Source organism: Saccostrea echinata, unplaced genomic scaffold, assembly GCF_033153115.1.
Source record: "Saccostrea echinata isolate AGI-Se365-2 ecotype Australia unplaced genomic scaffold, CSIRO_AGI_Sech_v1 ptg000001l, whole genome shotgun sequence".
NCBI lineage: Eukaryota > Metazoa > Mollusca > Bivalvia > Ostreida > Ostreidae > Saccostrea > Saccostrea echinata.
Genome location: NW_026889750.1, coordinates 7,849,991 through 7,875,365, shown reverse-complemented (window position 1 = coordinate 7,875,365; position 25,375 = coordinate 7,849,991). Strand labels below are relative to the sequence as shown.

Here is a 25,375-nt window from a genome sequence, read left to right as displayed (position 1 = left end):
CCTAACAAGATGTACTTTTAATTTAACGAGATTCTTTTCTTAAAATGATATCTCTCCTCAACAGGATCTTACAAATTTTGAAATTTATGCCCCTTGGATTCAGAAAGGGGCTTATTGAACAAGAAGTCAAACAGCGTTATTTCTATACAAATCTTCGTTTATAACTCCTGCAATTCTAGCACGAAAACTGTTTGAACACTGAGCTTAACTTACTGAGATTGTTAGATTTTATATTCTACCAGTGCAGGATTCAACCCTAAAGACCAAAAAATGAGAACAAACTTAAGTCAAAATTTCAATATAACTTTTGAAACAATTCTGTTAAACATTTTTTTATCATGTATTATACAGACTTACTACTTTTTAAACAGATAGGTGAAAAAAAATCATAGATATTCAGAATCAGCATTTTAATTCCATTCTGTTCTCAGTTTATATGGTCTCAGAGACAAAACAGATTATATTGAAAATGCATTATAATATCTATAATAGCGTCATCCATGCACATATGAGAGCCAAACTATATTTGCAAGATGATTACATGCAGTTAAGTCCTCTATCAAGATTCGAGATACATGTTCAATGTATTCAGAGTTCTCTTCTCATGAATGGAAACTTTATATGAAGTATGTTAAAATCGACATAGTATTCCGATGATTTAATGTTCTCACTTTTTGACGTCCACATATTTCCAACTGGGTTTCTCGGAAATTAATCAACGTTAATTGTGTTTTGCAGCGGACATCGAGCAGTATGAATATTCGTCACCAAAATGCTGGATTATCTTACTTTTACTTTGATGTGGGCAAAGATCACAGAAATGGAAGACCCAAGGAGTCTTTAGCACAGTCTTTGGCAAAGCCACGGAAATGCTTGACATCTTCATCTTCCTAGGAATCGGAATGTGACCAAAGGTCATGGTCCTTTGACCTTGTACACTTGTAAGTTTCTTGTCCTACATCGCTAAGATCACTTGATCGTGCAAAATTTCGCACGTTTAGAGTTTGCTGACATAACTTTCTTTGATCGTCCTATTTGTTTTTTTGTCCTTTGACAGTTTATGATGAACAAAACAAGAGTTATAACTTATAAGCTGCCTTCTATATAGAATGTTCCAATGTATCTTAGTATGATTTTGTGTCAGTTCTCATGTAATATTAGTATGATTTTGTGTCAGTTTTCATATTATTTTTTTTAAAAAAGTTATAATGTAACATGTTGATAATTTAACAAATTTTAAATCCAACCAATGACAGACACATATTAAAATTTTATTGAAAAGAATGTTTTGAACTGTGGATTTTTACATATGGACACTTAATTTTTTTTTTTTGACAGAAATTGTGCATGCAGGCCAGTTTACCTTTGTTTGAAGAATGACAAATTAGGATAGTTTTGACCGACGGGTACCAGGACTTCCGGAATGAGACAGAAGATAGATGAGAAATTTTTCATCGTTTGTGGTAAAGAACTTTTAGGTACACAGTGTTATTCATGCATTGTAGGTCACTTGACCGATATAAAAATAATTAGCATATGATATCATTTTAGAGTGAATTAACCAGCATTTGCATGAAGTATGAGATAAGGTTTGTTTAACTCTTTTTCGTTTCAAGTTCAAGAAATTACACAGAACTATTCTACATAATTCTAGAGAGAAAAGAATGCCAATGAGACGAAAAAAAAAAATTTCGTAACATTTAGAAATTAAGTTAAAAGTACAATTTACAGAGCAAATAACAATAAATAAAACCAGTTTCGCTTTTCACTAAAAATTTTGAAATGGCTTTATTAAACGCCTAGATTGACGTTAATTCTTCATTGCGTGAAGGCAAATATTACATTAAGGGACCACCTAAGTCATACAATGATATCAGGGTTCTATCTTATAGATAATCTCAATAGACGGACTTCAACATTTCAAATTTTCAATAAGAAACCGCAAAAGAATTTGACTTGAATGTTAAAGAGGACCAAACATAATTTCATTTGATTAGTCGCATACCCGTAAGCGTGCTGCTTGACATGATATAATAGTAGATGGTTTTTTTTTTATCATCAATTACAATTTTTGTGAGAGAGGACGAAACACAAAGAACATAAGATTTAACCTCCTGAAAAAAGGACCCAAACACGCATATTTTGAATCCGACGGGTTCCAAAAATAATTCTTCAAAAATCTAATCTTTAATTTAAAACGTCACGGCGTGCATTGAGGCTGATTTAAATAACATATAAAGGGGAATATCGTCTATAAATACTAACTTATCAACTATGTAATAATTTAAAATATCATTGACCTATTCATAATTGACAATGAGGGTTGGAACTTCAAACAAAAAATAGATACAAGTCCTGTTTTGGCAAAGTATCCCTTCCATTCATAATTAGTCATGCCTAGCTCGTATATCGACTATTATCCTAGTCAACTGTCTGACTCGATCGTGTTTGGATAAATTGTACTGTACTGCACTTAAAAGTCATTGTTTTGGATAACATATCTGGTAAACTTCCGCCCACTTTTTCAACCTGAAACTACAGAAACGAACATCCCTCAAAAATCCGAGCTCGTCGCTGTCACGTAGCCTTTGTTTTTCAATCAAAAGTTCCGTAAGTATATCCTGCTTTGGAAAGACCTTTTTTAAAAACTGAGAATACGGTTACTGCGCCACACACCGAGAAATTTCATTCTTGACGGGCATCACTTTGAATTATCATTTTTATCATTTATCATTGGGGAACAGTTTAAGGTCATGGTCTACAAGTAATTTGTAAATTACCGTAATTTGGCAATAATTTACTGATACTAATCACCTGAGGTTCACCAATATGAATTAAAATGTCGATAGAAATACAAAAAATATTAACTTAGTTGAATACTCCATGACTGCGGTGCTCTACATATTCCTCAGCTTCAAGAGAATTTTTTTCCACTCGATAATGTTTTATAAATAGGCTTTCCCTGTTTTGAATATATAGTTAAAGCAACATAAGGAATATAGGTAGAATTGTATATTCCACCAGATAACCAACAGAATGTAGTCTAAAAGAATGTCAAAATGGATTTAAAAACAAAACAAATAAACGAATAATCCCCCCCCCCAAAAAAAAAAAAACAAAACAAAACAAAACAAAACAAAACAAAAAACAAAAAACAACACCAAAATAAAACAAAACAAAAACAAAACAAAGCACAAAAACCAGGGAAGGAAAACATATGAACAAACTAAACATACCCAAATCAGAAATGACAGTACACGTAAACCATCTCGATATAACCAAATTGCTTGTCTGTTTAAAAATTGCTCATTTAAAAGGAAGATGATGTACTAAGTACTAATCTAAATACATGTGTAAATCCCCTTAATAGTGTTCTTTGCTAAATTAAAAAAAAAAGTAACAAAAAAAATGAGGAATGCTCTTTTAATCAGTATTCCTTGGTCAATTGAAACATGTATTATGAAAAAAAGTTTTGAAATACTTTTTTCTTTTGCTGTGGCCAAATTAGAATTTCAATGTAATACTTGGAATTTTATTTTCTTAAGAAAACTCAGTTCATCGTCGACTGCTTCAGTAATATCTTTAAACCTACAGGCTTTGTAACACATTCCTTTGAATAAGAAAAGTATCATAAACTAGTGTATATTGATCTATACTAATAACGATTTCTTGTGATCAAATCTCCTATTATTTTATATAGTTTTATATAACAGTAGTGACTGTGCATGAATATGATATTGAATTAATAAAGTATAAAATTGTATAATTTTAGATGATATTTTACCAACAAAAAGATCCTACATCGACTTAAACATGAATGACTTCTGTAAAGAAAAGCAGGACCGTCGCTAGGTTATTACAAATTAGGAGGATCTGGGAGGGATGAATCAGGATTTTTTTTTTTTTTTTTTTAAAATGGGTACCATTTTGCTGGCTCTGATGCATTCTTAATGCCATTCTTTAATATATTAGATAAACAAAATCTAGAGATTACTTTCAACAAATGGAAAATGAATTTATTTTGTTTCAAAAATGATATTTGCGAGTGTTTTAAAAGGGGACGCATCGCACCCGACGCACTCCCTGTTCCAACAGCCTTTGAAGAGTACAAAAATATCGTACATATATTACAAACCTACAGTACAAAATATCAGTTACGTAAATTCCGTACAGTCATTTCATTATCGTTTATTCTTCCTGTTATTTACACTAATTTATTTGATAAAATTTGACAAACATCTCAAAACTGATTATAACAAACACAGCTCATTCACAAAGTTCTAAAACCCAACTTTAGAAAAATTGAAAAGGAAATTGTTTATCGACTTGCACGCAAAAAGTAATAATGACTTTTGAATTGCATTTTCCATTTTTTCATTATTAATAAATGGGAAGAAGTACATTTCATCCAAGTTTCAAGAAAGAAATAACACATATTTATTGAATAAAGGTTGCAGTAAAACGTTGACATTATATACTTGATATGAGCAATTTTGTCGATTATATTTTTACAATGATATATTTTTGTCCCCAGTGTAAGGGAAGCCCTCGCTTATATTGAATGGATCATAAATCTTTTACAGTTTATGCAAACAAAACAACTGGTTCTATTTCCAGTCGTGTTTATCAGATTATCTAAATATGTAATTTGAAAATGGATTGACAACCGATTTTGAGATATGAAAGTTAGTTTTTATTTGCCTTTGATGCAGAGAGATTAATATCTTTTAGTCAGATTTAATTGATTAAGCCCAACGACATTGCGGTGAAAAAAGGCGAAAAATATTAGAGCTTTTTTCTATTCTAAAAAAAATAAAACCGAAATCTTTATCCTCATTAAACTTTAAATATGCGGAATGAATCAATTAAAGAAAACAAGTAAGAAATGTATACATTCATTCATTTTTCTTGTCAGCTTTATTTGCAGGGAGTGCTAAAATATTTGGCCTACAAGTAAATTAATTAATTGAAGGCTGTGGTTTTGCATTCCATTCACAATACTTAATAAACTATGAAAAAATATCTCCATTCAATTTCACGTATGGAATTTTTTTCGCTTCATGCAATCAAGTACAATTCTTGTGACCATACAATAAATGAATACAAAAATCAGATTTCTAAATAAGACCACAAGCAGTCCCTAATTTTGTTCACTATTTGTCAAGTCACGATGTAGATTTTTTTTTGTGAAAACGGACGGTTTGAACATTCATCTTTACCAAAACCATTAAACGCGTACCTGTCGCCGAAGTTGTCCGTTATAAATGACTTTTGTCGTCAATTTTCAGCTCGTGTGGGTCATATTTTAATGATTCCTTCGGCTCATTTCTCTTTATCTCTCGGCATTACTCTTCCATCCTACACTTTGATCTTAGGGGTACGGTAATATACTCTCTACCGAAATTAAGAAATTTGATGACGGCGTTTTTCATGAAAGATATTGTCAACGGGGGTATTTTCCTTCGGAAGAACTCCCGCCAAGAAAATATAAGTCGCCTGTTAACAAATTGATGGAAAAATTTAATTACAATATTGCAAAAACTTTTTGTCAATAAAGGCCCATTGTTCAAAAATATTTTCATCTCAATTTTAATATGTTAATCCGCTTTGATTAAAACATAAACACAAAACAAATATCCATTGCTTATCATTACTTTGTGTCTACTACAAAAGGAATTCTCTTTCAAAAGTTGACAATTCCGGAATCAAATTGGTGGCGGTATATCAAAGAGAATCGGACATACAGAATGATTACGTGATTAATATTGGAGCTCGATCATCTGCCCACCGCTATATCGAATTTCTTTACAACATTTTATTACTCAATTTTGAAGGATGACTTGTTAGAAGTCAACAAAACAGGCCATGCAGTAGGTTAAACACACAAAGCCACCCCATACAAAGTATTACACTGTTATAATAGGCTTGGTGACAAGCAGACTTACGAAGAGTAACACACTTTAAAAGATATATATCTAATTGATACTTGCAGTGTCTCAAGGAGTAAAAAAATATAGATATAGTGCTACCCGTCACGTAAAGAAACCCGGGAAAGTTGAGGTTATCGTACTCTTTCAAATTTTATAATCGTAAATGACTTACTTGTATGAAGGAATTTAATGCCTTTCTTTACTTTAAAGTGGCTTTCTTAGGAACAAGACAGAAACGAGAATTCCTTATTGCTAAATCTACTTTTCTTATTCTTTTTTTTTGGGGGGGGGGGGGTAAGGATTCATAATTTTCTGGAAGGGTGTAAAAGTTTTAATGCATTTTCTACACAATCATGTCTCGATGAGCCTGTTGAGGTCCCTTCAGTCACATGACCTACTGTATTGCTATTCTATACAATTATTGCTGTTTTTGAGGTCAATACGATGATTTTGCCACCTGAGGAGGTTAATATTCACCGAGCCCGAACGCCGAAGTGACTATTGTACTTCGAAGGTGGCTAAATCATCGTATTGACAAAAAAAACCCAGCAATGATTCTTTTATTATATTCTCGTCTGCTGTTCATCCGTAAACTTCATATCATTATGCCCCCGGATCGAAAGATCCCGGGGGTATATTGTTTTTGTCCTGTCTGTCTGTTTGACTGTCTGTTGTCAACTTTAACCTTGCCCATAACTTTTGATGGATTGGAGCTATGACTTTCATATTTCACATGTGTATTCCTTGTGACAAGACCTTTCTTTGGGTACCATCATATTTGACCTTTTGACCTTGACCTTGGAGTTTGACCCACTTTTGCAAAATTTTATGAGACTTTAACCTTGGCCATAACTTCTGAACAGTTGGAGCTTGGGGTTTTCACATGTATATTCTTCGTGACTAGGCCTTTCTTTGTATACAAACAACTTTGACCTTTTGACCTTGGCCTTGGAGTTTGACCTACTTTTGAAAAACTTTAACCTTGGCCATAACTTTTGAATGGTTGGAGCTAGGGCTTTCATACTTCACATATGTAATCCTTGTGACAAGATCTTCCTTTGGACACCAACCACTATGATCCTTTGACCTTGACTTAGGAGTTTGACCTACTTTTGAAAAACTTTAACCTTGGCCATAACTTTTGAATGGTTGGAGCTAGGGCTTTCATACTTCACATATGTAATCCTTGAGACAAGTCCTTCCTTTGGACACCAACCACTATAACCTTTTGATTTTGACCTAGGAGTTTGACCTACTTTTGAAAAACTTTAACCTTCGCCATAACTTTTGAATGGCTGATGCTAGGGCTTTGTTACTTCACATATGTAATCCTTGTGACATAACCTTCCTTTGGATACCAACCACTTTGACCTTGACATAGGAGTTTGACCTACTTTTGAAAAACTTTAACCTTGGCCATAACTTTTGAATGGTTGGTGCTAGGGCTTTAATACTTCACATATGTAATCCTTGTGACAAGACCTTCCTTTGGATACCAACCACTTTGACCTTGACGTTTTACTTACCTTTAGAAAACTTTAACCTTCGCCCTAACGTTTGAACAGTTGCAGCTAGGTCTTTGAAATTTCACAGGTATATTCCTAGAGACAAGACCTTTCTTTGGGTACCAACATTTTTTTTACCTTTTGGCCTGGATTTTGACTTGCATTTGAGAAACTTTAACCTTCGCCATAAGCTGCCATACGGGGGCATCAGTGTTTCACAAACACATCTTGTTTTTATTTCTTATCTTCTCTGGAATAGTCAACCAATTTTTTGAAATATCTAAAGACAAAAGGAAATATTTGAATTTCATGGTCCTGGTCACTCAGGGGACCAGAACTGTCCAAAATCATGCAATCTTCTTCTATGGACATTTAAAAGGAAAATCGTTTGCATGAATATACCGGTGTACCAACTTATAACTTAGCCCTCTATGCAAATTGAAAGATCATAATCCTCGGCTCCAGTGTTCCTGATGGGACGGATCAATATTATAATATTGAAAATACATTATACCATAGAAAACCTTCTTTACTCTTTGGCATTTAGAGATTTCATATTTAAAAAAAAATGGAATTCCAAGGTAATGGGAAGACTAATGTCTAAAATATGTTCCAATTATGGGGAAAATAGAAAAGACAGCCTAAGTTTTCCCACTCTTTCCTCATGTACAGTTTTATGTCACACTCTACTTCTAAATGGAAGAATTTGAACACGAGTTTTATATAAATATGAAGAAAAAAACGAATTCTTAAAAGATTCTCATGTCTATTATTGTGCAAAGATTTCATGATTTGCTTCATTTGAACACAGAGACTGTTCGTCTCTCTGTCTGTCTGTGCACAAGTTTAATACTGATAAATTTTCCCTTTTAAATCTATTTAATGAAGCTTCCACATTGGCGTCTAAATAAGAAACCTGCCATTAAGACGTGAGAAAACTTTTATTGCCAAGTGCCTCTGCCACCGGTCCGCCGGTGGCGGGCGCTTTTGTTTTTCTCTTTCTAACCCTTCACCCCAGGCCAAACCCTAACTGACCCTAACACTCTGACCCTAAGTCTAACCATCACCCTAAGAAGTTACCTTTATCACTGCAAATTCTATAACATGTTGGAGTGATGCAAGAAATAGTTAATTTTGATCGCTAGAAAATGTATTTGCTTTAAAAATCGTCTACACTATTGTGTATTAGATTGTTTGATTCAAATTTACCTCGTTATGAAAGAAGTACCATCATTGCAACTCTTCCCCTAACAAGATATACATGTACTTTTAGTTTTACAAGATTCTTTTCTTACAATGATATTTCTCTTCAACAGGATCCTACAGATTTTGAAATTTATGCCTCTTGGATTAAAAAAGGGGCTTATTGAACAAGTAGTCAAATAGTGTTATTTCTATACAAATCTGCTTTAATGAGTCGCCCGCGTGGCGCAGTGGTTAGAGCGTTTGCTTTAGAGTTGCGGAGTAAGAAGTTGATCCTTATACGTCGCGGGTTTGAATCCCACTGCGGGACGTGGAGACTGGCCCTTCGGATGAGACCGTATAAACCGAGGTCCCGTGTCGCAGTAGGTGCTGGCACGAAAAAGATCCCTCACTGCTCAATGGTCCTGAGTGCCGAGTAAAGGTCTAAATTTGCAGCCATCCACCGACAAGTGGTGGTGTCTCCATATGAGTGAAATTCTCGAGAAAACTGTTTGAACATTGAGCTTTATCGAGATTGCGAAATTTTATATTCTCCCAGTGCAGGATTCAGGTCATATTTGTTTAGGCCTGAGAGACTCACGATACTCAGGTGAACTTCAGAGCTCATAGGCCTTTTGTTTATTTTCTTCTTGTGTATATATATATATATATATATATATATATATATATATATATATATATATATATATATATATATATATATACATATACATATATATATATATATATATATATATATATATATATATATATATATATATATATATATAAGCGGCATTATGTGATACCACTTTTAAAAAAAATGAATCAAGTTTAGCCACGAAAGCTCTGTATTATAATTAATATTGTGTTTATAAATAAAGTCGATGGTGAAAGAATAAAACCCCTGATTTTTCTGCATAGTAATGCAATATTAAAACTTTCAGACACATAACAATTTACTGGTATCATACCTTCAGCTATTTATGGCAGTGGACACCTTTGATTTTTATACATGTCAAGCATTTGAAGGAGATGGGCGAACATAGCGTGCAGAAAGCCTATAGCTTCAGATATATAAAAATCATGTTCAGTTTGTGAATTTAGTATTTAGAGTAAAGTTCTCATTATTGAAATTTATGAAATTATGATAAACAAAACTTTTTTGAGGAAAATTTTCTCGGCAAAATTTATTCTTTTATTAAAAAAATTAATGTGGTATTCGTGGGGTTCGAACCCTAGCAATAAAAATCCTGAGTATCATTTTCTTTCGAGACTAGCACGCTAACCACTAGACTACACAAGTCCTGATGAAGTGTGGCATTTAAATCATGCTTGTGATATGACCCTTGACTTAATGGACTTCAAGTATTTCTCGAAAAGATGCGAATTTTATGTCATAAAAGTATATTTTTAAGGTATAGTGGGTCATTGCTCCATATTTTTCGTAACCCAAAAATGTATATTTTTATGCAACCTTTGAGGATTAACTTTCAAAAAGGTGGAGCAAAGACCCACTCATATCGAAAAATAGTGTTATAGTATTAGAAAATGACTCTTTTTGCCCGCTTTAGTGCGAGTCTAATATTTCACAGGCAAATAATTTCAATCTTTGAGGAATTTTTGCAAAATGAAGAGATTTTACATAAAGTATATTTTAATGTTAGACGAAATATCAAGAAAAAATTTGATATAACTGAAATTTAATTTTTCATCTTCATGTTTGTCATACTATAGGCTTATCGCTCGCCATGTTCACCCATCTCCTTTTAAAAAGATTTTCTCACCGTTGTCTTCATGCTTGAAGCTTCAATATTGTGAACTTAACTTTCGCAAATTTCTAAGCAAATACAAGCATGGTATTAAATTACTAAGCACTCTTTGCTGCTTTACTCGACATAATTTTAACGAAAATGCAAAGGGTCACAAATGTTGAAGATTTTAAATTCCTGAAAGAGGATTGTAGACCATGTCAAGATCAGGAATATCTGGCCAAAGTTTTAATTCATGCATTTTTGATGTTTTGATGTTGAAAAATTTAGTTACTAGTATTTCTGTACCCTGTGATTGACGACCCTAATCACTTTCGGATATAGAAAACCTACACAATCCCCGGAATTATTTTCCTCCCTCACATTTTGCAGAATTTAGACCAGTGTTGATTGATTAAATCTGCGTTATTTAATGGTCCACTTTCAAATGGATTTTTTTAAAGTGTGTCGCCGGTTTCTTCTTTGATTATATGTGTTTATCATGCCTAGAACTTTCAGAATTAAGCCTAGTTGATGTTTTGATGTGCATCTCCAGAATGTAAATTGCTAACACTTCCTTTTCTAATTTCTTTCTTTGAGATAATATCTGTTTCCTTCATTAATCTTTTTTATTTAGAAACCTTCCTCTTGTAATCACGGTCAAATGCATATTAATAACTACGACAGAAAATGAAAAGTGCACTTTTTTAAACGAAAAAAAAAAAAAAAAAAAATTCACGAGCCAATGAAAGAGTACATCTGTAGAAAAGTCAATTATAGTCAAAAGTATATTATTTTGGAAGAAAAAAAATTAAATACAAACATAACTTTTGCTCAAAAAGGTTAAAACGTCTTAATATTATATATCCGACTTGCAATCCTGCTGAACAAGAAATGAGGAAGCTTAATCGTATGTCAGGGATTTGAAATTTAAAGATTTCAATATTTAAAAAAAAGTGTTTTTTTTTTTTGTTAGAGAGAGAGAGAGAGCATGATCAATTCATTTAAGATCCTGTAGAACGAAATGAGTAACTACTGTATTCGGTTGCTATTCGTTGGTGTTTTGCATCTGTCCATTCCTCTGCCTGGCCATAAAAGAGTAATGCTTTTTACACAAATGTCCTTAATTGTCCTAAAATTGAAATTCGAAGAAAATTTCAAGACAGTAACATTTAATGCATGGTGGAGATTAAGCTCACACCTGAGGTGGTTGTCGCAACATTCAACACACGCATTTCCTGAATAGTTGCAATGCAGTAGCCATGGTTATCAAAACCCGTCACTATATAGTGGTTTAAATAGATGTACATTTACGCGGGCTGTTCGGAAATTATTGAGGCATTGTGTTTATACTCCTTTCTAATGAAATTCTTTTGATGAAAATTGGTATATAAGTTTAACAAACATTAGCAATAAATAAAAGAAAAAAAATCAGAAATATTTTAATTTTTCTTTTCTCTGGTTTCCAATGAGGCAATGGTAGGGTTACCAGGCGCATCCCTCGTATTTGATAAGAATCCAATGCAACAACTGAAACTTCGTTTAAAAAGACTACCACCGACCTGTTGGTTTTTTGTCATTTCTTTGTTTTGTGATAGTGACATCTAAAGTTATGTTTTGACAAGTTATTTTTACTCCAAAACCTTCAAATCACTCCGTTTTTTTCAGTGATAAAAGGTTTGTATCAATAGATCAAAGGTTAAGTTACTAGAGTACTTATATAAAATAAAAGTTTGGGGGCGCTGATTTGCCACTTTGAAGGTAGCAGATTTATCCGGGACAGTGTTAAGTACTTATTTCCAAATAGTTCTATAATATTAGCATGCGAGTACAAGAACAACAACAACAACAACGTTTCTTAGTAGAACATAGCCGTAAAGACCTTACACAATCCGTTATCGGTGTAAATACATAATGTGGGTATGTATGTATTTTAATGCATTTTGCTAATCAAAATCTACACTCATTAAAATATAATTAAGTTGATTTTCGTTATGAATTTAAGCCGTTTTCATCGCCCAGCATTGTCGCGAAATTAATTCAATTGCTGAATTAAATAGAAAAAAATGACACCTAGCAACTACCCTATTTTGACAACAAGTGATAAAAGGCTTTTCTATAAAGGAATTATTTTCCTCTGTAACATGATTATTTTAGATAACCTTTTTTCCTGATGTCATATGGTACATGTGGAACATGTAAAGCAATTATATAAATCGAATTGTTCACCAAATAAAACTCCATAGTCCTTTCTTTAGGTTAAATACACAATTATATTCTGGATTAATAACCTTTGTCCTTTGCATCCAAATTACTGTCGAAGACAATCATTAAAGGCTGGAAAAATACCTAAAGCATAAGATTTTTATACTGATTTTAAACATTCCTAATAATTACTTTGTTTGGACAACACCCTTCAGATATCAAGGCGTTGGGGACTTTTGCCATCCATATAAAGCAAGGGTTACCCTTTCAAGCGGGGCGCGCCGTCTTCTTACCTCAAAGCACCCAGAGTTCCATATTGAATATCAGAGTAAGGACCTTGATGAAAGTAATTTGTTTCCTTTGAAATGAGGATAATAGATGTTTCATTTTTCCAACAGTTTATTTTTCATTTATCAAACAAGCATATCCATTTCAAAGTACAATATTTGGAGCCATACGATACTTTTCACTTAATTTTCCAGCATTGAAGAATTCGGTAGAGAATGTGTTGCATGATAAGAGATAGTTTCGAAACTTAATATAATAGCATTTTAATAAATTGCATAATTTCCTATCTTAAAATTTCAAATGAAATTTCCCTTTAATATAGATAGCAAATTTGAAACATTAACATTGACTGAAAAAGTGATACCTAATCCACATATAAAGAAATAGGAGAGTACATTTCTGCTCATCGATTTCATAATAAAAGTACACTTAATGATATTTATTTCAAGTATAATAGTACAAACTCATGATGATTGTGAATTTCCTCTCAGAGAAAAAAATCTACATTTTACATAATTAAGAAATGTAAACAAACAATGGATATACACGTACGAATGGAAGTTTATCAAATCATTGATAAAATTGTCATAAAAAAACATATATGTATTACATGTTTTTACAGGGAATTTACAAACATGTATGCAAATTAGCGGCGTACATTTGATGTTTAAAAATATTGCACTCCTTATCAAAAATATGTAACACTTGGTTTTTTCTTGATATTGTCACACTGAGAGTTAAAAGATACAAGTACAATGTACATTCAGAAGTTCATTTATTCGACATATTCATAACAATTAAAAAAGATAAATAAATGTCAGAGTTTGTATTAATACATTCCAAAGTCGAATACACAATAAAAGATATTTATTTAAAAATAAAGCTTGTTGTATCTGGTCTTTTAAAACACTGCTACTTTACCAAAGTTCCTCAGCCATTGTCCAGTATGCCAGAGGAAGCTTTGAAAAAAAAATGCCATGTAAAAGAAATGACTGTTTTACTTCTTTATGTACTTATAATTTAATTTTGGTTGTAACGCGTCATTTGATTGGAAAAAAAAATTAGAGTATATTGTATAACCTGGGTTGCCTACGTCACAATGACTTACGTCAAAAACGTATCAATCCGTTTGACGTTACATTTAAAATATGTACAATTTGAAGGCATTTATGAAGGAGAAATTGTCTTATTTTTTACATTTAATGAATGAAAATTAAATAATAAGGAATGAATTTAATAGCTATCCAAGTTATACTGGTATAACCTTGGTTGGAACAGTTTACGCTTTTTTATAACCGCTTCGCGGTTTATAAAGCGTAAACTGCCCCGACCCAGGTTATACCAGTATAACTTGGGTAGCTATTAAATTCATTCCTTAATTGCCTGAACAATTTTTTGGAGAGTGTTTGTATTTCAGAATTCACTACTAATTGTTACTTAGTAACATTATATGTCTAATGATTGAGAAAGTATATATGAAACAAATGAAATGATATCATACAATATTGATTGCAAAAAGATGATTATTAGTTTAACAAAAATACAATTTAGTTTAAAAATGGTCTGATATATACAATCTACATTTTCAAAACATAACTCAGATAGGATAATTAAATTAAAAATGATAATGCAACATGTAATACCGAAGAAAAAAATTGTTGACATATCGCTTACTCTTGGAGTGAAATTCCGTATATATCAGTCACAAACATATTTCATAAAATATGTTTCAAAAGGACAAACCAGTATGACTATAACTAAAAAGAAAATATTGGTTAAGTTTGAGAAGAATATCCATATTTTCTTGACATGTTTGCATCATATTAACGCCATCATGGATACCAGTTCAAAACTTTAAGTTCCTCCATGTTGGATTTGTCTAGACTGATACTTTGTCAATGTCCACAATGGCGCCTTTAATACATTTAAACTGTTTATGTCTCAATACTGCTATTGCGTACTATCGCTTTGTTTCAGCTTTTCTGTTTTCTGTAGAAGAGAAGAAAGTCAGAATTAGATATCATCTTTGACAGACAGATGTATTTGTTAGCTTTACTGCTCAGTCTTGTACAACATTTATTAAGAATTAAAATATTTATACCTTTTCCTGTTTTTATTTTTCCTTTTTCGACCTTTTCGACATCTTTTACTCCTTGATTTTCTACACTTTCTTCCTTTTCTCCTGTTCCATTTCTGGAAAAAGAGAATACAATGTTTTTCACCTCATAATTAAATCATTTCATTGAATGACGAGTTTGAATTTCCATTGAATCATGCATCATTCCTGGACCAAAAAATACATGTAAGTTAAAGAACAACACAAACCTTAATTCTTTTCACCCATCGCTTTTGCCATTTTGCTGCAAGACAGTTATCCAAAAACAAAAGTCTTTGTGTAACTGTGTCCTCATATCCAATGAGCAGATATGTGCGATCACTATCGAGCCTCGGGCAGACACACGTGGAATTGGTCCATAGATCAACAGTGGTATTCACCTTGATGTGGACTTTGCTTTCCTTCAATACTTTCAGGACTTCGATTCTAGTAACAGTATTAGCATTGTTGATGACACCTTGTTGTTTGATTTTTCCTTGAATAGCTGAACGAAAACAAAACAAAAAGAAAAAAAAATACTGAAAAATGTCTGAAAATTGTAAAAGACACAAAAAGTATATGTACATTTTGTGGCTGTTAAAAGAATTATGATGGTGATATTGAAGAATGATCATTTTGTGCACAGTGGGGTACTATAGCAGTAATACCAGAAGAAAAATAAGATCACTTCTGTTGCATAATCTTGATGATTTTAAAACAATTGAGAGTTGGCGACTAGACTGTAAAGCGTATTTGTCAATTTTTCGTTGAAACTCTTGAAATCAAATCCTTAGTGTCAAAGTCACATTGATAATCATTACCGAGGTCTCTCCAGGGGTCGTGTTCACACGAGCATTGGGAATCTACTAAATTCCCTCTGATTTTATCGTGTCGGAAAAAAACATTGCGTATCTTTAATCATTATTGATCATTGGTTCATAATGTCTTTTAAGAAAAGGGAAAGCGGTTTAAGGACAATGTTGATGTTAAATATTTGTGTGACTCGGATAAACCCCACTACATCAAAAATGTGAATTAGAGAAAGAAGCATTGTGAACACAAACCTTATTTTGACATTTTTCATTATGAGAATTAAAAACATTACCTTTTTAAATCCGGCAGGTATTTGAGAATTGCCTTTGATATGCATCTTACTTTGTCATGTGGGGCATGTTTATTAAAATACATACGATCGCCTTTACGTTTGTGTTATATTAAGTGGCCGTATACAGATTAGGATTTTTTTCTTACAAATAGTTCTTCCACTAGATGTGTGAAATGTGAAACAGTAAATTTCTGTCATGTTTCCTTAATTGATTTCAATATAAATGAATTGTGCGAAGATTCTCCTAAAATTTTAAGTAATTCAATTTTACTTACGTGTGTCATAACAAAATTAACATGAATACGCTGAACTTACCAAAATGAAAGCGCCCTTGTTTGAATTTCTTTCTTTTTGGTTTGGATGATTTACGGTTACATCTACAAACTAAAATTACAATGAAGACGTTTAATTTCAAAGAAACTAATAATGAAATAGTGGAGGTTAAAGGTATCTTTACATTTTAATAATTTTTTAAAAGTTCAAGTTTTTAAACCAATATGTAGGAAGGTGAAAGTACACGTAATCTCAGGAGTGTCAGTAGGACTGTTTATTTTTTGTTTCAAGATATTCCAAAAAATGAAGAAAAGTCTCAATTTATACAAGAACAAAAACAATAAAATAATTCTTATTTGAAAGTATAGAACATTACAATCTGGAACTAAATATTTATGAATACATTGATATACCAACATACCAGTATCAAGTAAATTAATTTAATTCGCTAATTTGCTTATATATATATATATATATATATATATATATATATATATATATATATATATATATATATATAGTTGTAATGTAATGGTTTTTTGGGGGGTTTATTCTGGTTTTGACAATGTCGGATCCAAACTTTTTCTGTACATATATGACGTTTATAAATCCTACCTTTTGGACCACCTCCTATAGGCGGACGCGGATTCTGTATTTCAGGATTTGCTTTGTCTGCATGAAAGAGGAATATTAATTAATTTACAGTCTTATCTGCTCTCACTTTCAACGCAGAATCAATGAAACATGAAAGTAAGCCACTCAAAAGAAGAAAAGGGATAAAAGCAGATTCCGCTGTTAAACAAAATTAAAATACATTTTTGGCTATCAGTGTCTTCAAAGAAACAAAGCGCTATGATGTGTTCGTAGAGAATGATTATTTGTAATGAATTCCATTGAACTTTCAAAATATTAAAGGGGTCGGTGAAAACTATTTGTTTTACAGGTATTGAATATACCTCGGCTAAAGCTTAAGTTTTGAAGTTCGTAATTTAAAAAGATGCCGCATATATCTTTATCAAAGGAAAAGGATAATGATGAAAAGGGGAAAAAAAATCTAAATTTCTCTTTTCCACAATTTTGTTGAAATTTTTGCTCAGTTGGATTCCAAATTACGACAGATATATTTCAAAGGCCCCCGAAGATATAAAGTGATATGAATGCAAAAATTGATGCTCAAAGCAGCATGAACTTGGGTGTAAGATTAATAATAATGAGTTCTGGAGAACAAGTGTCGCAACAGTTTTAGAAAAGATGAAACAGTATCTGTGGGCAAAAGATTACATGGAGTTCGAAGATTATTTGGTTTCTAACAAAGATCGCAAGATATGAAGTAAAAAGTCACATCTCAGAATTTCATGTTGACAAATTTTCTTAGCTGAAATATGCATAGAATATAAGAATAACATTAAACTTGTCAAGTGGCATAATTAGTCACTTTGGTGCTCTTAATAACGGGGTATCGAGATAATCATCGGGGTTCAGCATGAAAAAAAACATTCGATCGTTAAAACTCAATGACAGACCCAGCGAAGAAAATAAACCCCATAGGTCTTAAAAACCTCAGAGAGAATTCTTTAAAGTGTGAACGAATGAAATTGATAGGAGTGAAAATTTGAACTTCAAAGATACCCCGAATTTATTCCCCCGCAACAATGGGAAGGCGCAGTAACGAACCCGATGGGGACTAAATTGTTGATCGGATGGCGCACGAGGACTGTTGGTTCTAAAACTTCAGAGGAACGGTCAATATTTAGACAGGCGCAGTGTTTGAGGTCGTCAAGAGAGATTGATGTCCGTGCTAGTGTTTTATTTGGAGTGACTCTATCGATAATGTAGGCTTCAATCAAGGGATTATCAGTTTTATGGAATATTTAATAACTGCGATCAAAGGCCCGATTAAAACACTTCTCACACAAACACCAGGGCATGGTTTTAACTTTTAGTCGTATTCTTTTGCAGGCTTTGACATTCTATTTGTCGGACAAATATATGAAGTCATTAAGTAAATATTTGGAAAGAAATGATGTTAAAAATTTAAGTTAGATAAAGGTAATTGAATGTTTAGGATGGGGGGATTGAAATATAAATACTAAAGATTGTTCAACGAAGTAAAATATTTATACATATATATAATCTTTAATATTAGACGGAAGAATACAGCAAAACCGCATTGTATGTAGGCAAGTTATGAAAATCATACATCCGTATTTACCCAAACTGCATATTTGCATGATATAGAATGACTGAAAGAAATAAAACAATGTATTTAATTGTTTATTAAATTTAAATATACTCACTTCCGGTCCCGTTACTTGTGATTTTGGTAGATTGAACAATAGCTGCTGGTGAAACACAAACTCCCCGATCATATCGCGGAAGACGTGAACAGTCTAAATACTCCGGCCACGAAATATTGTGATAATTTACAATTCGCTCACACCCTGCACGTGCGCGCTCACACACGCTCCTGCACGGGGGAATAGGTGCATGTTGAAAGTTAACAGTACAAATTGGCGCATACATGGCACATAGAAAAAACAATATGACATCACTACAATTTTGGTCTATTAACTGCTGAAACTGTTCTATGGCGAGTTTAGCGTTTTCTTGAGAACTGTGATGTAAAAGATTGGGCATACGAGTCATATTGTACGGCATGTGTTGACACATGGGTATCTCTATGGGTTCACAAGTATCTGTTGAACGACTGTTAAACTTATAACACAGGGAGGGAGTTAAAATACTCAGCAACCACATTTTCCAACACATTCCGAATTTTTCTTTATTTTTCTTCATTTTTAAAAATAAAAAAGAGATAGTATTTTCCCAATATTAAAATAAAGAAGATCCAAAATTACATTTTTTCCTCTGAGAATTCGTAGTCATGTATGAAATATACGTCCCGGTCAAATAGCGTTGTGGCTTTGGATCAGCGACACATGATGTTTAAATACTCCGAAACCAAGCGTGCATGGTATATTCAATCAAATGAAATGTAATGGAACTTTAATTAAAGGGCTGCACTCAAATTATAGAAGTTGGTTGTTCGTAGCCGTCAGTTTATTGTAAATTATGACTACACAATGCAATCGGGAAAGGAAAAAAATCAGGGGGCGGTGCTAACTACCTTTGGCGTGTTATCTTCAAGTCGCTCACTTTTACAACAAATGAGAAATTCGTGTTATCACACAAAAATATCAGCGAATAAACAAAACACAATGAGGAGAAAAGTTTATTTTTACCCATAAAAAATTAATCTTAAAATTTGTCTATTAGATCTCAAAATGAACTATTGAAAGCGGGGAAAATAATACACTTATTGCTTAATTAATGTATTGCCTTAATACTGTAATTTTAATATATCCTTTAAGAAATCCTTATTAATTTGGATAGTTGAGAATGTGTTATATTGAGTCAAAACTTTAACAACATTTCCTAGAACTTATTGCGTGGAATCTGAGACTGTCTACTAGAAGTTATTTTTTTTCTTTTAAAAGATCAGCAAATATAAGCCATTCATCAATTTTCTTCATCGTTTTCATATCTCCAAAGCATGCTCCCAATGTACGTACATTGAATAATCCTAAAATTACGTATACATCAATGTGTTAAGATTGATACGTTTAACTAAACAGTATTTTACATTTGACTTAATTTCTTTTTCAGGAGATACTTACAATCCAAGGTTGTTGAGGTAGGTGTTGAAACTTCGGAATCGGAAACTTCAATATGTATAAATATAAAGATGATCCTTTGTATTATCGATATACCATAAACACATTCAATTATCATTATCTGTTCAAAAATTTCTTGAACACGAGACTTTATCATTTTCCAAAATATCTCCGACACAAAGAAAAATTAACTTGATTACTTTCTGAACGATTGTTGACATGCTATGTACATTAAAGAAAAAACGCGCATTAAAACACGTAAAATATTCATTTGAAGAATTTAAGTTTTTCTTTAAAAAATAGAATATAATGTTCTAGGCAGATTTTTTTTTCAGTTAAGAACAGGCCCCGCCGTCACCAACATCCCTCAACTCAAGCGATGAAAGTAATATTTATTTCCTCAACTGTCGATGTAGATTTAGAACTTCGTAAATAAAATGTATATTGTAAATAAATAAATAGAAAAATGTGGAAAATGAATGCATTTTTTGAAAGGTCAGGTGAAAATGGTTCTAGAGATACTATCAAGATCATTCTGGGAAAGGGGTAACTAACAGTGCACAGTGATTATAAATATTTGAACTATATTGGATTGTGTTAGTTTAGAAATAAGATTTTCGACGGTAATGTTACAATACTTCAATAAATATCAGTATGACTCTACATACTTTCAAGAATTTTCGAAATCTTTCTTGACCTGATCAAAATTTATAATTACATGTATTCATTAGAATACGTAAGAAGTTCTATGCTAAATCCATTAATAAAAATTTTTTGGAAAGAACAGAAGTCAAAACTTTCTCACAGATAAACCTCCATTCATGAACATTTAAAGTTCGCCTAGCATTATTTGTCATGTGCAGTGCGGCCACGATTTTTCTTTTTGTCCTTTTGTAAGCCCCTCCTTTGAAGTCTTCTGAACATTTACTGCTTTATTCAAACCCAGCTCTGAAACCGCGCGATTGAATGTCATTTTCTTCACCTGTAGGATCCATAATGGACCCAATTTTACCCTCAGCAGGATCTCTCCAGTGTAGAGTTTAGGGGATAATTGGGGATACCCGCAAAGTATCAACTTGGGCTGAAGATTACACACAGGTATTTGAGTCGCACTTGAAAAACATGAATGAAGTATACAAATGATCGGAGTTGAACCTAGTACATCGGGAGCAGTCTTTATATATTTTTTCTCCCCCCAAGAATATTCTGATGAATGATATAAGTGTTTTGCTCGTTTTCACTCCAGAACTCGGGAACAAAATGTAGTGCACAGTTTTTTTTTTCGATTTCATTTAAATTTCGAATAATTCAAATTGAATTGATTCAATTTGTTGCAATTACAAAGTATTCTACTAAAGGACAAAGACATGTTTAGCCAAAATCGGCGTAATCCAAAATATGTGAGTAAAAAAGTCACACAAGTACTCATATAGTTGATAACATACATGTAGTCAAATTTCCCTCTGGATTTAAAGTATCAAACTCTTGTTGAAGTTTAATAAAAATATAAATTTCTCACAATTTTAAGTAACTTCTCATAATAAAGTATCTTTCATATTTTTTTCTTATAAAAAATTATAATGCCAAATAATGGAATCATGAAAACTTAAAAAACTTCAATTTTTGTCAAGTTTGTTTAACACCATCTTCAATAAATAGCTGTAAATAACCTAGTTATATGATTAAAACATCGTTTCCGTTAGAGGTTGGTATGCAAGATCTGTCTTACATTAAGTAAAGAGCGATAACTAAAAGGCGCAATCCATGTATTTAGCAATTCTCTTACTAGTTTCCTTTTGGACTGAACTTTATAGCTTTTTGTATTGTGTTTTATAATTCTCCGACTACTCAGCATGAAAATGACTGTTCTATAATGTAAAATATTTAGCATAATACATATTTTTTTTAAAAACAAAAAATATCTAAGTTGACTTGTAATACAAGAAGTTGATACCACAGGCACTTGACAAAACATATTTTTCTTCTTAAAAAAAAAGAAATTAGGTATGGGGTTGTTATTTTTTTTTTTTTTTATAAAAAAATAATTTAACGTCATGTGCCTGTGGTTAAAACAGATCAGCGGTATTACAGATTGTTATTTTCTCACTTTTTTTTTTTTTTTTTTTTTTTTTTTTTCTTTTCTTTTTTTTGCAATTTTTTAAAAACTGAAATTGCAAATCAAATCATTCATCGAAGATTTTATAAGAAGATTTTGTATCATTACAGCTTATAAATCAAGATCACTTGATTTGAATTTGGCCGAGGTTATCCATGTAGTGAGTATTAACTTCGTAGAAAATATTCAGCCATTTATAATATATCAAGACCTTGACGAAAAGTTATTGATTAAAGAATTTTGAAATTTTGATGGGGATATACAAATGATAACACATTTTCAAATAATTTTATGTTAAAAATGAAACAGTTGTGTTTGCAGACCGTTTCCGATTTGGAAAAAAAATGTCACAATAGTCTGTGGTAGCAATCTTTGTATTTTGAAATCATCAGTTTATTATATTTTTATTAACCATCACAAACAATCAAATAAATCGTATATTTCACTTTATATTTATCAATGACATGTATAAATTCAAATACAAACAAAACACGTTATGAACCTTTTTACTAATACATCATCAACTTGATATTTTTCATTTTAAATGGTTTAGAAAAATAATAATGTCAAATTTTCAACAAGTGGAAATAAAAAAAAATATCAATTTTCATCAAAGACGTCAATCATAAATAATTGGATAAAAAGATATTTAAAGGTAAGATTTTAAATAATAAATAGATAAATGAAATCAACACAACAAATTTTAATTCATATAAATATATTGTACTTGTGTCTTTTATTAATTTTCAATCTAAAGTTGAAAATGACTACAGTCATTTTCAACTTTAGATTGAAAATTAATAAAAGACACTTGTATTAACTTTAATCTGTAACAATTTAAAAAGCCTTTCTGTGATATTTGATTCTTTCATCTTTGTAACAAGAAATGAAATAAATAATTAAAAAAAAACATGTGGAGTCAATAAATTATACATATCAAAAGGTCCAATAAAATCTTAATTCTTGGATAAGACTAAATTAGTATGAAAAGTAAACACAAAAATTCTCCGCAAAGCTTAAGCGCTTTCATTAAAGCTTCAGAAGCTGTATAAATTAAATGTATACGTAACAGTAACACATATGTAGTAACTGATATATATTAATCCAACTTTTACATTTCAAACGTATATAAACGTAATCGCATCTGCACGAGTCTGACATGAAACATAGTAGCTTCAAAGAAAAACCGTTAAATATTTGTATATACAAAAAATTAAATAATATCCTACATATTACAGCTTAAACATTAAAAACTTATTGTCATTTTTTTTTTACTTTGTACATTGTATAATCAATTCTTGTATTGCACATTATATGTAATTTCTAAGGAAAAAAAATGGATTAAAATATGAAATAAAATAGATCCCCATTTTTTTTTAACAAATTGTCAGTATCCATCTAACACACCTTTATTCTTGCGCGCGTGCTAAGGAATTTCATATATGTAATGCTGTAATGAATTAAAGTCGTTTTGTACTATTTGTGTACGGTTATAACATAACAACAAGAGACCCAAGGGCCTTAACGGTCACCTGAGTATAACACTGTAAAGGATCCATAGAAGTATATGAAATAAAACAAATATAAACTGATAGATGAAGCTATGTTGCCCAAAAGCAACAGAAATAGGATGATCAGGGATCAGCAGAATATTTAGTCTAGTACTCATTAGCAAATCTTTATAATTGCCAATGCTAATACACTCCCATTTGTCACTGTCACCATGCAGATTAAACAAAACAATGGTGCTTGAGCTCATAAAGTATACCCATCACATTCCCTCTCACAATGGCCTCCTTTGGTCTTTGAAGATCATTCAAAGTACAAAGATGAAGTACTTTTGTCCCATTTTTATTTATCTATTATTTACAAGTCTATTTGAACATTGGAAACTATTAATGTTTTTTTTGTACGAAACATTTAAAATTCTTGTACGAGGGTTGTCCCAGAAAAACGCGAACTTTTTAAATATTTCATAAACTATCTGACCAAAATTATTCATTTTTGGCACAATGTTGGGAAATGATATTTTCGTCATTTTGGCTAAACAATATAAGGTTGTAACGTTATATGCATTTAGAAACAACATTTAAAGGGTGTTAAATATCGGTGGTCATCGTACAGCGATTTCTTGACCTTCAAAAATTGATTGCATTGACAGCGATGTTTTCTTCATTAATCCAGCTTAAGCGAAATATAATGTGATGAAAATTACATCCATAGAAAATGTATGATCTAGAGTACTCGTGTGCAAAAACATCAATACTTTGACATTAAAATAAGAAAAATATGACGAACGTATATGCACAAACACTATTAGTTAGATATTGTCAAAAACGACGACATCGGGCGATAATGCGATGCACCAAATTATCGCTCAGTACTGTGTGGAGCGTGGTAGGACCCCTGTTTTTACGGGGAAAGAGCTGGGAAAGAGGGAACTACACAAATACATGTATCGAACACTGGTTTATACATAGTAAAAGAGGTTCAAGGATGAATGAACTAAGTTATTCGATGGAAGAATCGTTTAGTAGACTTACAAAAATAACAACTAAAAAGTCTAGAGCTGGACGTCATACGTGGAGACCTCCGTTAACTATGCGAGAAGATATTTTTTTATGATTGGCAAATTGTCTATTAAAAGAATTAATTCCTTGCTTTATTCTTAACTGTAGCATGTGCAGTTTCGAATTTATGCTTCGAACAAATTTATAAAGATGCATGTTTCCTGAACAAATTAAAAAAACTCCACGAGCTACGTTTTTGACGTCGTCGGTGTTGCGCCGACAGCTATTTTGAATGATTCGTTGATCCAATATAAAAATGTTATTCATAGAGATATTTTATTGAAATTTCTGTGAATTGTGCAAAAAATGTTGATTATAGTGCATACCAAATTTGACTTTATAATATTAGTGAAACAAAAATATTGAAAATGATCGCGTTTTTCTGGGACAATCCTCGTATAATTCTTTTATTTAATTGCCTTATCAGTTGCATTATTTACAATGATTAATTATGATACATGTAGGTGAATATCACAGGGTAATAACATCTCTTCAGTACAGATTTCCCTACAAGATCATTGGAGCTCGGTCCAGCACCAGAACACATGACTTGGTGGCCAGAATTTCACAAATCTGGTAAAAAAAAAAACCCTCGCTGTTTATTACTTTGTACCCTGTTTGCCTCCTAGTTGCCCAGAAACAGAGAAGAAGATTTTCAAAGAAATAATACATTTTCACTAT

General features: G+C 31.9%; 1 protein-coding gene across 1 annotated transcript; it reads right to left on the bottom strand.

Moving 5' to 3' along the window:
• Nucleotides 1-14,463: 14,463 nt before the first annotated feature.
• On the bottom strand, nt 14,464-19,422 carry LOC133183656 (secreted frizzled-related protein 3-like). The gene is made up of 6 exons (XM_061318617.1): nt 18,632-19,422; nt 16,950-17,006; nt 16,377-16,445; nt 15,187-15,461; nt 14,963-15,054; nt 14,464-14,850 (listed from the first exon to the last, which is right to left on the bottom strand). Exons 1-6 carry the CDS (start codon nt 19,128-19,130, stop codon nt 14,835-14,837), a joined length of 1,008 nt encoding a protein of 335 aa, XP_061174601.1. The 5' UTR covers nt 19,131-19,422; the 3' UTR covers nt 14,464-14,834.
• Between the last annotated feature and the right edge of the window lie 5,953 nt (nt 19,423-25,375).